Source organism: Parambassis ranga, chromosome 16 (assembly GCF_900634625.1).
Source record: "Parambassis ranga chromosome 16, fParRan2.1, whole genome shotgun sequence".
Classification (NCBI taxonomy): Eukaryota; Metazoa; Chordata; class Actinopteri; family Ambassidae; genus Parambassis; species Parambassis ranga.
Window position 1 is genome coordinate 16584393 of NC_041036.1, and position 20228 is coordinate 16604620.

Genomic DNA, 20228 nt, shown 5'->3' on the forward strand with positions numbered 1-20228 from the left:
ATCTACTTGTCTAAAAGATAATTGAGTAATAAATTACTTTTATATAAATCTCTAAGTTTCTTTTTTCCTCCTGTGTAGCCTGTGACCAGCTGTCTTTAGGTGTGGTTGCAATATTTGGACCCTCACATAGCTCATCATCAAATGCTGTGCAGTCCATCTGCAATGCACTGGAAGTGCCACACATCCAGGTGCGGTGGAAACATCACCCCATGGACAACAGAGACACCTTTTATGCCAATTTATACCCAGATTACTCATCATTAAGTTACGCCATTCTGGACCTGGTGCAATTTCTCAAATGGAAAACAGCCACTGTTGTGTATGATGACAGCACAGGTAAACAGACACAACAAATATGTGATGATTTTCCAAACAACAAGCAACAAATTAAAAGAAAAGCTATTCCCTCACTCCTGCTGTTTCTTGTCTCATAAGGTCTCATAAGACTACAGGAACTAATAATGGCTCCATCAAGGTACAACATCCGACTAAAGATCCGCCAGCTCCCTCTCGACACGCAGGATACCAGGCCCCTTCTCAAAGAAATGAAGAGGAGTCGTGAGTTCCGCATCATCTTTGACTGCAGTCACCACATGGCAGCACAGATTCTGAAACAGGTCAGTGTGAAGCCTGGTGTCTGATCTTAGAAAAGCCAAATGAAAGCACACAATCCTGATCAGTCCTGTTAATTATGACACAAATAATTTGTGGATTTGTTATGATTAAAAACTATAGAGGCTTTTCCTCTTTTTGTTCCTTCCTGGTGTTTGAGGACAACAGGAAGGAATGACACCATTAACCCCTCTCAAATCTGACAGTAAATCAATCATAACACATTAGGTAGGATTTATTTATTTCCACTGGACTAGTTTCAAATGCCTCATATTACTACATTTGTGTGTACTAATTTTGTAGTCTTTATGTTCATTTTTTGGTTTTGTCAGCAAAATATTTATAATAGTAAAACAAATTCCCAGCTATACAGCTTTTATTATAAAAAATGCTGCATACAGATTCAGAACCTGTTAGATACTCTGTTAGTCGCCATAACAAAAATAACCCCAAATTAACACTGGTCGTAATGTAAGCTGTGAAAAGCGTCCATTTTAGTCAATGACAGTATTTACACCAGACGTGTAGCAGCACATTCCAGAAGCATCCTAGAAGCGTAGCCGTTATGCGGCGGATGTAAATCCAGGTTAACGTCTAACTTGTCTTATTACTGAAATCATATATACATGTGTTTTGATATAAATGACTGTCAGTTAACAAAGAGCTGTCAGGATGATGCACAGAGCAGAGAATGTGTAGGTGGTCTGATGCTCTGAAGATGTCAGGAACAGCCTGGTGGATCCTCCCTCCATCCAGTTTGCTGTCAGTTTCTGTTAACATGTTTACAAAATGCATCACCTCCTCCAAAGTTATTTAAATAACTCAGTCCTTCTTTAGTTATTGAGATCTAACGTGACATATATTCGCTCCTGGCCAGTCAGCACATCTCCCACAAAGAAATCAGTGTCCTCTTGAAAGAAACAGTGTGCAAGAGCTTTGTGGCTAAAAAAAAAGTTTCAGACTTCTCTTCCACAACTGAACTGTGCGTTTTGCTGTGATTTTTTTTTTCAAATTGTATCTGAGGATTTATGAAAAATAGCACTACACACAACTGGCCCATATTATCTGCCATATTGTCAAAGGTCCTGCAATATAAATCAGGGCTGCAACAACGGATTACGTTATTGATTATTATGTTGATTATCTTTTTATCTCTGTAAAATGTCAGAAAATGGGTACAGAAATGTTTCACTGCTGAGCAGCAGATTATCACAGAATAAAAAAAAAAGATGACATTTGATGAGCTGGAATCACAGAAATTGGGCCATGTTTGCTTAAAAATGATTAACTGATTAAAATGCTGCTGATTACTTTTCCATCAATCACAAGTGGATTGACTTCTGTAAGGGCCTTACACATCTGCTCTGCAGTCCTCTATTATGTCCTTGGAATCTTTCCTTTGTCATGTCATGATTCTCAATAATATGTCGGGTCCTGTCTTCACTCTGACATGCACTCGCCGTGCCTCTGTCAAGTTATATTCCTTCTCAGATTGGACAGGAGAAAATGGGAAGCGTGTCTACAGTGTATTTTAAAAGGGAGTACTATCTTTGTCCTTCATAGTAATGCGTTTTCCATTATAATTTCAAAATGTGTCCCAGCTATTTGTGGTACAGGGACGTATGGAGGTATACGGAAATAAAAGGGAAAAATGGAAAACTGATAGAATTATGTGGTATTCTACTGTAAATTCACGGGGAAAATAGTTATTAATGAAATATCCTGCTTAACATGAAACAAAAAGAAAAAATCAATGTCATGTATTTCCCTTCATGTATGCAGGAGTGAATTTGCCTCCACATAGGCATAACGTCTTATTTACATAACCTTGGCTTATTTCACAACAGATGGTACAATTAAATGGGAAGCACAGCCGCCATGGGAATGTGCTGCCTTTGAATGTAGATGGAGTGAAACAAGTGGCAGTGATGGAGTGATCGGATGTGAGGCAAAGATTATCAAGCTCTTTTGATTGAAGGTTCTCTTCTCTGCTGGGATAACGTCACACGCTCCAGGCCATTCCCAACAATTTAAATGCATAGAAAAGCATCAAGTATTGTTTCTATTCTGTATGTCTGTGGACCCCATATGGAGCAAAAATCCAGCAACAATAGCAGAATCATATCCACAAAATGAACCGCATGTTAAGTTAATATGTTCATTAACAGCTGGGTGTTCATTTTAAGTCGTTTAATACACTGTTTGTTCCAGCTGTGTTGTTGATGCTAAAATGCCCAGACACGACAAAAGGACCTAGCACATCTCTATTCATTCACACCTTTCTTTCCCATCTTCTGTCTCCCTGTCCCTCCAGGCCCAGACCATGGGGATGATGACAGAGTATTACCACTATATCTTCACCACTCTGGTAATGTACCATGCTTGTTAATGCAAATAGAGTCTCGTTTGTTCTCATCTCCCTATCCGCTTGAGTTTTTGATGAATAGTGGCTAATTGCCAATGGAGTTTGGATCCAGTCCATAACATCAATTTTGTTTGACAAGCCAGAGGCATAATGGAGTCTTCAGTTTGCTCTAGTAAACACTGCTTCAGTGTAAAGACAACATGACTTGGAGGTAGCAGCATTAAAAATAAAGAAGAAGAGATTATATAAAAACATATCTGATTATCTGTAAGGTAAGGTATATATATATATATAACCTAAATAATAAACAGAAATATGTCTTTGTATGGTAAACACTGGTGATATTTTGTACATTAAATTAGCAATATAGTGCCACAAAAGGTTATGAGATGTATGAGATGTAACTAAACCCCTATCAAGGTGTCTGCTAGAAATGTACTTCATATATAAATGATGATTGATAAGTACAGTATATGGTCTGTGGTAGTAGGAAGCTACAGGGCTGTCACTACACAAACATGCAGATGAATCCTCCAGGTGATTACACTGCATAAACCTCCACTAGTGTTTTGCAAAGTAGTTGCTTTAGTAATGTAATCACCGGCTGGATCATCACAGGCAACAAATAATCACTGAATAAAAAAATATGAACAAAGCTTTGTCTATCAAATGTGCTTGAGTCACAGTTGGAGTAGCTCAGGGCCAAAATATTGTGACTGAAACAATTCTGCTCGATCATACAGTCAATATTTATCCATTGAAATTAAAATTATTTCAAAATCATTTTTTGATACAACACATCCTTTATTTTTAGTTTTCACCCTTAAAAAAATCTCATCCTTCTAATACAAGCAGACCCAGCAGGGAGCCATTGCTGCTCTCCAGTGCAACCCTGGCTCTCTGGTGACAAACACACTGAATGGGAATGAACACCAGCATGTTCTGTGCTGTTTCCTTCACTCCCTGTTATTGTCTCTGTTTCTGCCTCTCTCTTGTGCACACACACACACACACACACTCACTGTCTCTTTAGACTTGGCCAGTCTGTTGTGATAATGCGATATGACATAGAGGTCCAGGCATGATGTGTGTCATCTTTCACGCTCCACAGCGTGACAATGACATTGTTCTGCCATGTGTCATGTTTGTGTAGAATGTGTATTGCTTCAATAGAAAAATAAAAAAATCTGAAACTACTTTTTGTTGCTAGGGCACAGGCTTAACAGTTTGTATTGTACGATGTTTACTTTAAAATTAACATTTGATAAGATTTTCCACACAAATATTTTTCACACATAAAAATCAGTGTGTGGTATCTAAAGCTGGCAAACTGACAGACACACCATTAAGAAGATTATACCTGGTGGCTTGATTTGATCCAAAATGATGAATACTTGCATGGTATAGATGGCAATACAATTTCCTCTCGATGGAATTCACTGATGTCTGCGTTTTATCTTCTGAGGTGAGAGAAATGCCGGCTTATTAGAGCGTGAAAAGGCAACAGCACAGTGGTATGGGGGTAATAACTTCCTTGTCCTTTGAAATGAGTCTGTCATAGCTCTTGCCTTGCTATAGCTATATCTCTGAGAACTTTGTTATGTTTCCCACCACTATAACACTTATATACGTGCTCAGATATGGGTGAAGATTTCAGTGTAATGCTATTGTGGGATTGTACTGAGCACAGGCAGCACTGCAAAAAAGTGAACCTGTAATTGGTACAAGTTGCTTTTCTGACATTGTAAAATGGCTAAATAGTAATGATGATGTCCCAAAAGATGAATTATATCACACAAACAATTCTGTCCCGCTTAGTTTGTATTCTTAGCTTCAAAGCCAAAAAAACCTGCAACCTGATCTAGTTTACCTGCTTTTGAGCCTTTTCTAAATGTCATATAGAACAATAGTGATTTTCTTTGATCTGCCTTTATAAAAGAAAGCACTGTACTGCATTCTAGTGGAAAAGAAAAAATAAGAGCAGAAATATTTCAGTGACTGGCAACAACCGTTCTTTAGTAAGTGTCTTACACGCTCTTGTTCCCCCAGCACTAACCCCACAGGGTGCTAATGAAATATCTATGTTCATCCAAATGTCTTTTCCAAGCCCCCTGGCCCATTCTGACACGACATGTGTCAACATGTGACTTCACACTTCAGCTACAATGGCTGCCCCAGAAATTACTGCGGCTTAAATTGAATTGCTTTTTGCTTAGAAGTTGCCAGGGGAATGCAAGTGTTGAATTATTAATATGATCCAGCAGAATTGGTGTTGCTTTTTTTTTTAATTTAATTTTTCTGAGCTACAAACAATAACCAGACCCCTCCCACCTATTTTTTTTCTTATGCCTTATGATTGGGATGGATAAATGCTAAATAAAGCAAAAGTTTGTAACCTGTGAAGTATGTGTCATTATGTAGATGCTAAAACAATAAAAAATGTGTCCATTTTATAATCAATAAACACAGACTTTTAGGATGTCAATAGTCACTGAAGCTTGACATTGTAAAATCAGACAAAATGCATTTTTGCTTCACTCCACAGGACCTGATGGCCATCGATCTGGAGCCATATCGCTTCTGTGGCGTCAACATGACAGGGTTTCGTATCCTCAACGTGGATAATCCTCAGGTTGCATCCATTGTGGAGAAATGGTCAATGGAAAGGCAGATACCACCTAAACCTGACTCAGGCCTGCTGGAGGGCATCATGACGGTATGTTTTACCACTCCTTTTTCCATTTAGAGGATCTTCAAAATGTAGGAAAAAGGACATATGCATCTAGATTTAGGGCAATTTGTTAGCTTAGTATATATGCAGTTTTTAATTTTGGCATTTGGATGTCATTATGTTTTACTCTCTCCTTTTAATTAGAGAATTAGTTACAATGTGAAAATATACCTTTTCAGCTTGAATGCTAAATTCCCGCACACTCACAGCAGGATGGTGAACATCACACTGTGACATTGTTACAGCGAAGGCAACATGATACAGACCTCAGCTTAGCAGAAATGGAGCACTGATGATACGGAGGCAGTGTGCCAAATATGCAGTTTGAAACCACTCTGCAATGGTGGCACAGCACCCATAAGAAGCTCACACAGTGATATTTTGGAATAGAGGGGAGGAAGGACACACTGTCTTGCCTCGAAACCATTGAAAACTCCTGGACTTTCACTGCTGTTTATACTGTCCTGCTTTTCTTCTGACATGCTGATGGGAAGGTCAGATATTGGCAAAAAACAACACAACGTTATGGTTTAAGTGTTACAATAGTGTGGAGAATAGTCATTAAGCACTTTCACACCAATTATCCTTTGATTGAGCCAGTCTGTCTAAACCTCCTCTCCTCTGGTGCATCCCTTCTCAGCCATTCTTCTTCAAAGTGGTAGTTTACAGTGGTTCATGGACTGTTATCAGTATGTTTCCGCTTTGTCTGTAAAATGACACACAGAGGCCACAGGGGTAATGTATAAATATCCTAGGATGGAAACAAAAAAAAACTGCTAAAACATCTGCAGAAACTTTGATGACCCAACTTCTTTCTACAGCCATTAGCTGAAATAATGTTCACCCCTTATTCCAGACAGATGCAGCTCTGACCTATGATGCGGTCCACATTGTGTCCGTCTCATACCAGCATGCTCCACAGATGACGGTGAACTCACTGCAGTGCCACCGCCACAAACCCTGGAGATTCGGAGGGCGTTTCATGAGTTTCATCAAAGAGGTGATGCAACACCTTTGGCTAGTTGTGCTTTTTTTTTTTTTACACTGAAAAACACTGATTGAGTGGCGAACAAGACAATAGGAGTGGAGTGAGGGCCATGTAGTTGTTACTTAGCTTAGATATTTACCCAGAAAATCAATCATATCCACACACAAAGTGAAGCAAGCCTTGATAGACACATCAAAGCAGCATTGTTGTCAGCTTTATAAATTCCCTGTATTCATAACCTATTTTTCAGAAAGCATGTACTGTAACCTTTTGAAAGCACAACTTGTGTAATCGGCTCTTATTTCATCTAACATGAGAGCCTGACATATTTATTGTGAGTGCCTCACAATAAAAAACACAAGCCTGTGGAAAATGGCAGATTAAGGCTGTGCAGAGATGATTCTATTTGTAACTTGATTTGTTCAAACAACAAAATTATTTGTGTTTGTCTTGGGTGGGGTTTAGTAATGCAAAAATTGGCAGGAATTCCATTTTTTTCCCCCCCAGATAACCATTTTTGCACTACTGTGTTTTACACAGTATTCCTATCAGGGCAGATTCCTCACCCACTGTTCCTTTAGCAAAATGGATGACAACTTCTCACAATCCATGACTTGCTTCAGTGCTTTACTTTCTTCTCAAGATAGGTCTCCATGGTTGACCACCACCACTGGTGCAGTATATGCTTCACTGCAAAGCACGCTGTCAGCATTTGTGTCCAGTTTTAACATGCTTTTTTTTCTATTTTCCAGTGGGAGCTCTCTCTTGAGCTTCACTGTGATGACAGTGAGGGAGAATGTCTCTGTGGATCTCCTGATCCTGATCCCTACTCGCTCATTCATAGCATAACAACATCTTTCTCAATAGAGATGCCGCAATGTGTCTTTGTGGTATCAAACCCTTATTGGCATTCTGAAGAGTAAAACTGCTAGAGCCCTGAGACTGCAGGGGCCAAAATCTGAGTAGGCTGCCATTGTGGCTCAGCCAGCCAACTTCAAATGTCACAAAAAAACAGAATCACTTTGTCCTTGTTGCCTGGCCTGCACTTTGCCTCTAAGGAGAGATGGAAAACTGGATGTGCATATGGCTTGTGTAGTTTGGCCACCAACCCAGAGGGTGACCACCAACTTGGAAACCATTAACTTCCCCCTGGTTCCAAGATGTACTTTTGTTTTTCTCCAAACCTCACTTTGAAAGGAAATCTGAGTGGTTGTTAGAGGTCTTATATGGCCAAAGGTGGTGACTTTGTTTACCAGCAGGCACCATCTTTGCGAGAGCGAAGCCTGATTTCCTGATTTGACACCTCCACTGATAATACAGTTTTTGGAATTGGCTCTAAATAGTGAAGCGGAATTCTTTTTCTAAAATAAATAAATGATACCATATAATCTCTGGTTTCTATCTACTAAAGATGATTTACCCCATCCACCCTAAACCTCTGCCATTTATGCTACCATTAGATCTGACCCATGTGGCAGATGTTCATGTACTTGAGCATTACAGAGCTGCATAAACACCACCATTTAGTTCAATCATTTTAAAAAAGTAAGCACTACATTGCTTTCCTGGTAAGGACAGGCCGCGTCTCATTCAGCCACTTCAATTTAACTGTGCCACGCATTGCATCTTAATCCTATAATGCTCCTTTAGTTTTACAAGACTTGGTAAATAAGGAGGTGATTCTTTAGGCCATTGCCTCTAGCAGTGAGTGAGGTGGAAGATGGATTTGGCAAACACTAGAGCCCAGTTAGATAATGTAACCACTAATCTATTATGTTGTTTTAATGGAAATGCTAATGCTGTATTTTTAATGTTTGAGTTCACATCATTATTGATTGTCAGTATTGACACAGGCAAACGATTCACTCCACTCCACTCAATTATTGTTTGTGTAGAAACTACTACTACTCTTATATACACCATCCAAAATTCTGCCCATTAGCAGATACTGTACATTAGAAATATGTAGCTGACAAGAAAATATTGTTGTCTTCATACAAACATACTGTAGTGCTAGATTGTAAAAACACCAACTCGGCCCTGATTTACACTCACTTCAGGACAGCAATGTGACATGTTCTGAAGGTCGAATTGGCCCTTGTGATGTGATACGGCTAAGGCATTTATGTCACTCTGTGAATTAGAGCTGTTTGAACATGCCACCCACCTCGATGGCAATAGGCCAGAGGGAATGAACTATGAGAGGGTTTGGAAAAGGAGAGTGCCACACATTTCTCCTTGAAGCTTCAATCTTTTCACAACAAGTTCTGGCAAGCTAGGGCAAACAGGCAGCTATAGCTAGCTATAGGGGGTTGACACAGTTTAATTTTTTTTTTTAAATATCAGAAAAGTGTTTCAGCATAACACAGAAGGATTGATTACAGACTGTGACTGAATGAAAGTGACACAGATAAACAATTAAAAATGTGTTTTTTCAGACAAAAGACCACATGAGTTAAATAAACCCTGGCAAAGCATTTAAAACAGAGACACAGAAACAATGACAGCCAGCAGAGTCATCAGTGTGCACATGTGTGCGTGTGTGGAGGGTGGAGATGGCAGGTATCAGGGAATCATAATATGGGGCAGTTATACATTTCCCCCCCTCATGGGGAATCAAGCAAAAAAAGGAGATGGTTGTTAATTAACTCCGTAGTCTGGAGGGAGAACGCGTTGGAGGCGTTGAGATGTAAAATGTAATTAAAAAAAGGAAATGCAGCCTGCACGGGTTGTGTTTGTACTTTTGGTCCGTGCGTGCGGGGGTGTGAATTTGCTTTTAGTGAAAGATAATGTGCGTTCTGTTGACAGGATTTTTACATTTCTTACGTAGTTTTGTATTTTGTACTGTTTCCAACATATTAGGTTTGGTTTACAGACTTAAAAGGTTTTTATAGTTTTTTTTTTCCCTTAACAAAATGTAGACATAAATATGTAGATATGTTATCTTTCAGTCACATTGGGATGGTTTGACTGGAAGACTGTCCTTCAACAAGACAACTGGACTACGGACGGACTTCGACCTGGACATCATAAGCCTCAAGGAGGATGGGCTTGAAAAGGTAACATTGGTTTGATATGGAGTAAAAGCACAGCATTAATGTCTCATCACATGCTGTGTACAAAAATATGCAACTCCTACTCTCATAAAAACAATGTAATGGATTACTAATTTCAAAAATATGCTTCAGATTTTCTTCTCGATGTGGAACAGATCATGCAGATTTGACAGTATCATTTACCTCCTAACAAGGAAGCAAATTGGCTGTATCAACATAAGCATAAGTTAGTGGATCATAAAGCAAATTGGATTAGGGTACACATTAGGGTGTTAATTGCAGCCTTTCCTAATGATAATTTGAGGTGATGCCCAAAATGCTGTTTGGTGGTAATGAGCTGTATAAACATGTTTCACACAAAAAAGGGAAAAAAACAAAACAAACTAAAAGGTTTGTAATGTTGAACTTATTTGATTTTTACTGGAGGGCCTATAGACTATTACAACATTTCTCTACTAAAGGGCTTTCATACATTATGAATACATCAAATAGGGATAAGTCCCATTATGACTTACTCAAGTACTCCCTAAAGGCTCAAGACTATATAATAGCCGGGGCTTTTCAGCTTGTAACCCTTCAGTTCAAGAACAGAGCTTGTAACGCTGCAGCTCGGAAACGATTCCTCTCCTCCCTTTCGCTGGCATCTTGTCCTGCATGTGGTCAATTAAGTTGAGGCACATTCATCTCGTGAAAAGTATTTGATGCCATATTAGTGCCTTCTCATTGTGCCTCTGACAAATCCTAGCAGCAGTGTGCTGCTGATTTTTTTTCTCTTGTATATCCGTGGAATCGGCTTTAACTGTTTGAGCCTGTTAAGATGTGGACTTTTTTTCCCCCCACAACTAATCCATTGTAATTGAATATTAGCCCAAGTTTGAGCTGCTGCTAGAATTATGAACAGGTTTTTCGGAGTGCTGCTTTCACTCAATGCTGGCATGTTCGGGAGGGTGAAGCAAATGTAATGCTCTCCGTGAGGCTGCATGAGTAAATAACTTTTGAATCAAGTCTTTTGCTAATTATGTTTAATGAATTGAGCTAATTGTAATTGGGTACAATTAAAAAAGAATTTTGCAAAGCGGAAAGCATTCAGATATTTTTAAATCTCTCTCCTGGAGTCCTCTTTGGTTGTGTGACAAGCTGTAACTAATGTGCTTTTCAAATTAGAGCATATGCCTCTCTCTGGATTAGGCAGGGAGGACATTAACAGACGTTTTTCATGCTTTGTGTGTGTGTGTGTGTGTGAAAGGGGGGTTGTATGTCTTTAAATGGATACACCTCAAGCACAAACCCAAGTGAATATTAAAAGCTGTGTCTGTAGTAATAGAGAAAGTGGGAAGGGTGGGAGGAGGATTTGGTTAGGGGCTCGACTTGCAAACAGAGATTGTTACCGACAGCCACAGGACTATTTGTGCTAATGATATGTTCCAGAGTGTGTCTCTACAATATGGAAAGATTTCTGCCCGAGGGCTTCTTGCATGTATAACTCCTTTATTTGTTCAAATCTCTTGGCTTATCTTACTGAGACTGCAGAGCAAAATTACTTTCACAATGCGATTCAGCAGCAACCCCATGCTGCATCCTCATTTAAATTAACTGTAGGCTTTTTCTTCTGTTTTTTTTGCCATTTTTAATAATATTGTCTCAGACTCATTGCTTAACCTTATTTTCCCAGTACATTTAAACACACATCAACTGATAGATCTAACTGTAGCCTATGTTTTTAATAATAAGTTCAAATAATTCCACTTTCTTTGCCCAGCATGCTCAATGTCTTTAAAGACACACACTCCACTACCCCTCAGCCTGTGGATAAAAGGTGACTCAGCCAATCATCTAATGCTGCTGGATATGTGTTCAACCTGGCACTCACGTATGAGATGATTCGTGGGGTGGGCGGTGGGAAAGAAGAGGAGTCTACTGGGGTCATAGACACGCCAACAGACACAGAACACTTAGCTACACACTTTTCATCTTCCACAGGTGGGGAAGTGGAGTGCGTCCGGAGGTCTTAACATCACAGAAGTGCCGAAGCGAAAAGGGATGAACATCACCGATTCCCTGGCTAACCGCTCCCTCGTCATCACCACCATCCTGGTAGGTCAGCTGTGTAGCCGGGTGTAAAGGATGTCCTTCATGTCTCCTCAGTTTGCTCACAAAGTATAGACTAAAATCCAAGCTTTGATATAGTGTAAGGTTTTATATTTACTTCTTGTTTGATGTCCATTGCAATCTTTGAACAAACCATACCATGTATTTAAATGTATCCACACAGCAGACCACAGCTCTGAGAAAACTGAAGTCAATAAGATACTAATCCAGACACTGCATTAATTACTCTGTCAGAAAAAAAGAAGTAGGTGATCCCTCCCACAGATCCACATTACATTCATTTGAAGATCCTCGGTTGTATATACTTAACACTGTCACTGGCTGCTGGGGTCTTTGTGGAGCTATCGGGGAGGTGTTGGCACAGATGTTCCTGTCTGTACAGCCCTTTGAAGACAGCTATACAAGCTTCCACGATAAACACTATTATTATTGCCTATATTGGACTACATAGCTATAATTATGACAAGCAAGGGCAAGGTGGGACATAATTAATGCCTATCTGCTGCCATCTCTGTTAATTCTCTGTGAAAGAAGAGAAATGGAACAAGGATTTAAGTGGTGTAATGTTGAACTACTGTACAAGGAAGTAGTGGCTATTCATTTCATAGCATGTGGAGTGGTGTTATGTAAAATTGTTTTTCTCAGTTTCACTTTTTCATTTTTTTTATATTCTGTCATTTGCTGTTTCTTTGTGAATCATTAGTTTGAGATCATAAAACTGACTATTATACAGTACTGTGGAGCCTCAACTTTAATATCAGTCTCCCTTCTTACTGTAATGACATTGCATCAAACTGATTCCAGTGATGCATGAACAAGACGTCTGACAGCTTTATAGTGATAACTTTGCAGAAGAGATTAAGGCACTTAATGTGTTTTCCCCCCCTTACATTAATTGTTTGCACTCCATTGCCTGTAATGTCTCTGCGCAGGCCCACCTTCCTCCTCCTTCCGTTATGCACGCCCATGCTGCGATTGTGAGGGTAGAACTGGTATAAACACTTTGATTTGAGTCCAAACCTTGGGGAATAGCAAGAATTGGAAGGCTAGAAACAGATGGTAATGACTTTCTCCCTTAACATGCAAACTTTTTGATCAAGTTAATTGGACAACTTGAGCAAAGTTTGTGGCTAAGCACTTACTCTCTAAATGGATCGTCATCAAGTATTCATATCTTATTATTTATTCAAAGGGCTGTTCTGATTGTAATGCCTAGGTGTCTTTATATTTTGATAGCAAACAAACATGTTTATTATTTACTGCATTTTGTTTTCTGTATTTAGTAACAATGGGTTGTCTCTTTTTAATTCACATAGCCTCAACTAACGGTGTAACTACTGTGTGTCCACACACCAGCAGTGTGTTATAATGTGTTTTTGTTACCCGCATTTACACCTTCATCACCTCTGCCTTCCCCTCATAACAAAATAATTTCCTGTGGGAATAAAGAGTGCCATGACTGCCTATTTTCTCCTTTTTGACCGCACTTTGTACCTCACAAGCTACATTAAAAAGAAAAAAATGAAAAAAAAAAACAAAGCAAGGGTCACCTTCACTAGAGAATCAATTACTCTGCTTGTGAGCTCAGTTTGTAAATTATACATCTGGCTATTGGAGGCAATAAATTGTATAACAGCTTTTGCATAAATGGACCGATATGTTTTCAAATACACAGTGGGATACGAACGTCTATCTGGCAGGGAAATGGTAACAGGCACTAAATAAAGGAAATCATTTATGAGCAACTCGGTGTTAGTCATTGTCACTGCAGGCATCAGCTCAGTTGCTCTCCCTTGGAGGCTGGTGACAATTGATGAAGGGAACGTCATGGGCATGTTCCATTTCACTGCTGCATTCTGCTCCTAATCAAGCTTTTATGCAGGCCAAATTATGAGCAGCCAGGCAGGATATTACAGGCCAGTAAAGGGTGTCAGCTACCTGACCATAAAATGAACCGACCTGTGCATGAGCTATATAGGTCAATGCACAGCAGTGTGTGGGAGAAAGAAGCATTAGTTATCTCAACACTGAAGGCACATTAATAGCATTCATTCTGTGTGCATTGCCACCACTACAGGACACACCAGAGAGAGCTTTGCAAAAATAAAATGTTTACTTACATTACTGTCTCAGAGTCTTGTTAATCAGTCAGCCTTCTTTCATATTTTAACACTCCCTGTATCTGCACACTGAACTTGAATCTGCTGTCACTGCTTGTTAAATGCAACAGCGACTCGTCAGCTCAGATCACTTTGCTTCAATTAAGTGCATGTGCTGAAACAAATTGAAAAAGCTGACCTCAACATTGCTTTTCATTCTATCTTTTGGGTCTGTGCAGGAGGAGCCATATGTCATGCTTAAGAAGTCTGACAAGGCGCTGGTCGGGAACGACCGTTTCGAAGGGTTCTGCATCGACTTGCTAAAAGAGCTGGCTAACATCCTGGGCTTCACCTATGAGATACGGCTGGTGCCTGATGGGAAATATGGCTCCCAGGACGACAAGGGTCAGTGGAGCGGCATGATCAGGGAACTTATTGAACATGTAAGTTTTATTTCATATTGTCTTATTTTCTCTCAGTACTGTCTGCCAAATGTTAGTTAGCTTAGCATAAATGTAGTATAAGGACTGGGCATGGCTAGCTTAACAAAACACATCTACCAAAACATCAAAAGTGCACAGCTGGATGCAGTTGCCATGCAACCTTTCCATGCTTTATGCTAAGCAAAGCTAAAAATAAAACCTACTACTGTATCTTCTTGTACCTCACAGCAAGAAAATTCTTTATTTTTATTATTTATTAGCAAACTAGTTAAAATACATACTGTACCACTACAATTACGTAGTTTTGCATTGTCACGCAGACTTGCAAAAACATGCCATTGAACTGGGGTTATGTCCTCCACGAGGACAGTGATACAGTTATGATTGAGTACAAGTCAGAAAGAGCCTGCAAAGCTGTCACTTACATTTATGGCACAATTATGTCAAGGTTGCCTAAAAGTTACAAGTGTGTTGATGCCATTCAGCGAGACAAACCACTTCCCAAGATGTAAGATGAGGATAAAATACTGCATATATTGTAAGGATTCAGGGGGATGCGCAGTCTTTTCCAGGAGATTGTGTGGAAATGCAGCTGTCTGTGTCAAACTCAAAGCCTCGTCGGCCATGAAACAGCCTTACATTGAAGTGATGGTGGCAATTCTCTGCTGGCATTTCATAAGTGTCCCTGTCAGTGCTCTCTCTTTGTCCTCAGCCCCATCAGGTCAGCACTGTACTCAGCTGAAAACTTGTAATAGCTTAAGTGGCATTTAGTGCAGGGAATTGTATAGCAGGAGTCAATGGCTTGGTGCTGAAAGGGTTGAAAAAGGTGGGCTCCCACAGCAGCACTTTATTTCTCCACCCAAGCTTTTTGCAAGATCCATGTTGATAACAATAACCTTTAGGGGAACAAATGGATTACCAGAACGCTGGTGCAACGCAACGCAAGACACATTCTTTAAACTGTACATATGCTATTTGTATTAGTCTTTGGTTTAAAAGGGAGGAGATGCAGGTGGCTACAGAGAGACTCTTCATTAGCCTGCAGCCAAATAGAAAAAAATGAGTGTTGTTCTGTTGTTTGCGCCATAAGGTTTACAGATGTTTTGTAAAGATGTAGCATCTGGTGATTGAGACTGACCTTAAATCTGAACATAAGCTGTTGATCACACACACATATGCAATAGATCATGACGTATATATAGCTATATATATATATATATATATATATATATATATATATATATATATAGCTTTAGTAAATGGAAGCAGAGAGATTATAATCTATACTGCTAGTTATTGCTTTTACGGCCTCTTATCACACGACCAAGGAGGCAAGACGACTCTTTGTGGATTTTTAGTCTGTGCTATTTTGTGGTCTAGTGCTTTCTTTACTCTGCTGGTATGGATAAGATGATGGTGATTCAGCAGACCTGAAACATTAACTTTAAGGCAGACTCAAGAGATCTGACCCTGAGATGATATAAGAGGCTAGCATGGATAAAACCACACACTGCGGTCCTAGGTCTTCTTGACTTAAAAGAGAATGATAACTCACTGTAAGCAAATAGTGTTATACACATTGTGTGGAGCATTGTGTACAGATTACACAAGGAAATAGAAACGGCAACATTAAGGGTGTTACCTCTTAAATTGTTCCCCTCTGTTAGACAGACAGATAAGCAATGTAACCGTTTGCAGGGGAACTTGGCTTTATCTAAAAAAACTTAGAGATTTATAAAAGGTTTAATGGTGGAAGAAGAGGAAAGTAGCTGGTTGTTGGCTGATAAAATGGACCTGAACACATTCAAACTGTATGCTCATATACTGTACCCCTAAATCATCACTGAAATACAGAATTGCACCAAATCATGCAAATCTCTTCTTCAAGAAAACCAAGAATTATGAAATTAATTTTCAAGACATGATTCATCTCACAGAGAAGTGACAGAAATAGTAGCCAGTTCATCTGAGTTGTACAGTATTTGTGCCTTTGAGTTGATATATGTTTTGATGTGAATATGATAGCAGAGTGGGATTTACTCCCCATGCCAGTGAAGCTTCTGAATGAGAAACTGCAATGTTGCCAAGTGCGACGATTTAGCATTGTGCAGCACGCAGGGCTTTATTTTTCTCAGTGTAGTCACAAAGCTCGCTGCTATGCCAAAGGGCATTGTTTGGAAGGTGCTAAATGATGCAACAGGCCTTGTTAAACTTGATTTAGTCACAATAGATGATCACTTTAATCATGCTGTGATGCAAATGTTAATAGCGTTCTAAACACATCATTTGTTTCTGTCATGGCAATTAATCTTTGGTTTCGACAGATACACAGGAAGGTAATAGCCACCCCATTTCCTCTTTGTCTGTTCGAATAGGCTGCTTGATTTATGTCCAAAGGAGAACATTCATAATATACTATTCTAGTTAGCAAAAATAGCATATTTTGCATTTTTGTAAGTATCTCCAATTTATTTGTTACTTATAGACAGAGTACGTTTGCAGGTGGATGGACAAATGTGAGTTTGATTTTTATATGAGGCAGCAGGATGACCTTGTAGTGGGTGACTGACCCATAGCTGTAAGGACACAAGTTCAGCTGCTACAACAGCAAAAACATATTAGTCCCACCTGCCAAACCACATGAGTATATCACATAGACAGTTGGAGGACACAGAGTTCTGTGGGGCTTTATAATTAGTCCTTTGCATGTTTTTTTATATATAGGCCAAGAGAATCCACACACATATATATTAGTGTGTTGTTATTGCACATTATTGTCACACTCTGCCTTTATTTCACAGCAGGGGTTTTGTAAATGCACATGCATCTACCCATTAGAGTTATCATCCTCCCTCAGCATCCCTGTAGCAGAAATTGCTGTCTGTTCACTGCTGTATCTGTTGCATTGTTTAGCAAAGTGTGTTTCTGCAATTACAACCCATTTTGCTGAAGCTTAATATGCACTTTTATCTCCTAGAAGTAATATAAGAATATAACATGACTGCCTAAAAATCCTAATGCAGAATAAGCTACAGTGTATACTGTGGTGCCACATTTGAATGCTGTTTAGAAACCCAACCCTGCATTTAATCGCTGCATATGTAACACTGGAGCTGATTTAAAAACAAAAAGCTCAGACAATTCTAGTATGCCGAATGAAGAATTGTCGTATTGTGTTGTAACTTTGTGAATCCTCGCGGCTGTTGTCAGGTGAGAAAGTCCGGAGGGAGAACACCACTAAGCCCACCATCTGCAAACCCAGATAACACCGAGCCATGTGGCACATAGCAGGGTGCTATCAGGTTATCTTGCTTGTGCCCAGTTTGTGTGCCTAGGCAGAAAGCAGAACAAGGACATGCGGCATGTATATTAGCCCACCATAGGGATCTCTGCAATCGCATGCTGGTTGATCTTACGGCTGAGTGGCAGGTTGGTTCAAAGCTGCAGTTGGCAACAGAGATCAGAGAGAGCCGTATGTGATGTACAAAATTTGAATAGTTTAAGAGAGACAGCAGATGCACAGCAGGATGCACTGCTTTTCCCATCTTTCCATCTCTTCAGAGGCCGCTGTGTATTTTAGACACCATGGTGTGGACCACAGGAGCACATAAACCACAGTGCCACATAAGCCAAAATGCTTTCTCTCTGACCTTTGTTTACTACTAAGTGTTAGTTATCATGGAGAAAAGGACAAGGAGAATGTTTCATTCTAGTTGAGAATAGCCTGTGGGTTCTTCCTCTGAGAGGAGAATTAGAAGTAAAACAGTTTAAAACTGTAGAACGTCCTAAAGAATACATACATTCACATGAAGGAGGAGGAGCATGGATTCATCATTCAGCTCATCTTTCTATTTTAGCTTGGTGAAAAATCTGCATGCTGAACTGTCGTAGCCTCATTCCTCTCCTAGCGCTCCGTATAGGGGGAGCAAAGAAAGCCTCCCTTTGTGAGTTGTGTCGTTTCTAGGAGGGTAGAGGTATCCGAGCGTGAACCAAGCAGCTGGTTTCATTAACCTCCTGTCCAGCCACAGTGCAGGGGAGCTGTGGGGGCCGCCAATATAAATGGTAACCCTCTGAATATGCAGTCATACACATATAATAGGTGGCTGCAACTTATCCCGTCATGCTCAGCCATGTGCATTGCGTAATGCTATAAGGTGTCATATCTCATTCTAGTGACACTACATAATGGCTTTATAAATAGGGCCCCTAGTGATGCATCGAAAGAATGTCTATTTATTCCAAAAGGCATCAATGAGGAACTGAAACATTTCACATTTTTATCAACATTTTGGAACAGAATGTCACAGCTAGATACAAATCTGTGTCTTCACATACTAAACAAAACCCTTGTTGTAGCCACTAATGTCTCATTCTGTTTCATTATGTATCATATATCTTATAACATGACTAAATCCCACAATCCACAGGAGACAGCTGCAGCATATTCTGACTGAATCATTCTTGATAATAATAATAATGACTCACATTTATACATTTTATCTTTAACAACAAACAACTACATTTAGCAGACCCTCTGAGCTTCATGAGTCCTTTGTCAACAGATGTGAACAAATGGTCAGCAGTGATATTAAATATTATACATGAACATAACTATTTGCTCGTTTGCTTTCTCCTCTACAGAGAGCAGACTTGGCAGTGGCTCCTCTTACCATCACCTATATGCGTGAGAAGTTTATTGACTTCTCCAAGCCCTTCATGAGCATGGGCATCAGCATCTTGTATCGCAAACCCAATGTCACCAACAACGGCTTCTTCTCATTCCTGAACCCCATGACGCCTGACATTTGGGTCTACATCCTCCTGGCCTACCTGGGTGTTAGCTGTGTCCTTTTTGTCATTGCAAGGTAAGCGCACAAGTTCCATGCCATTTGTCCTTCATGAATTTTCTTCATGAAGTCTGTCAGTAGACATAGTAATTTACTCTGATCATTACAGGCTGGGGTTCGAGTACACGAGCCAGTTTATCATACTGTGTTAGCTGCTGGGGAGTGATCAAGGCAGTTATGTCTGCATGGGTTCTCTACAGCCCAGCAGTGGGAGGAGGAATGCAAAAAAACTCCAGTTGCGCTGCAAAGTCCTTTTTCAGTGTGCAATTTCTGGCTTCCTGTGTCTGCCTGGAACGACCTTTTAAAAAGAAACTTAACCTAAGTACAAGACATTACCTTCTCTGTCATTACTAAAAAAATACACATCTGATGGTAAAGAGAGACATTTATTATAGTTCATCATTCACCAGTCTACAAATATTAAAATAAATAATGAAGATTCAGGCTGTAATAAGTCAGTCACAGTTATAATAGATGGAGATTATCTGTTTGTGATTGGGTGAAAAATATCTCACTTGCAGTTTTTGTTTTTTTTATTATGTTATGAATATGATGAATATCCTGTTAGCGTCATTGTCTGTGTTTCCTGCTGCTTCTCATGCAAAGTGGTGCTTGAGGAAGTTCTAGTAATGCAGGCGCTGAAAGGAGTTCTGAGGCTTGAGAGCAAACAGCTGCACTCTTCTCTCCTCGTTCATTGTTGTGAGACCAAACAAATTCTGGAGGGTGTTCACATGAGGACAAAATCATTTTAAATTGTTGTATGTTTTTTGGAGGCTGGCCTAGATAAAGGGAAAGGGCATCATGTATTAAACAGAGAACATGAGAGAATAGACAGAGGTGTCGTAGCTCGCCTGCAACATAATAGCCGTGATGCAAATTGCTCTTAAAGCTGTAGATAAATAAAATAGTTAAAAGACAGAAGACAAAGGATTTACATGGCTGGGGGAAAAAGAGCTTAAGCTATAGACCGTTCAAAGA

The 20228-nt window shown here is 39.7% G+C and overlaps 1 protein-coding gene across 1 annotated transcript in view; it reads left to right on the forward strand.

Moving 5' to 3' along the window:
• Positions 1-20228, forward strand: part of grik3 (glutamate ionotropic receptor kainate type subunit 3) — a 73939-nt gene that overhangs the window by 40482 nt on the left and 13229 nt on the right. The window contains exons 3-11 of the mRNA XM_028424535.1: positions 79-336; positions 436-617; positions 2927-2980; positions 5523-5693; positions 6565-6708; positions 9648-9755; positions 11733-11846; positions 14200-14403; positions 19045-19268. Of these exons, the coding sequence (XP_028280336.1) occupies positions 79-336; positions 436-617; positions 2927-2980; positions 5523-5693; positions 6565-6708; positions 9648-9755; positions 11733-11846; positions 14200-14403; positions 19045-19268 (1459 nt within the window). The remainder of the gene's footprint in view (positions 1-78; positions 337-435; positions 618-2926; positions 2981-5522; positions 5694-6564; positions 6709-9647; positions 9756-11732; positions 11847-14199; positions 14404-19044; positions 19269-20228) is intronic.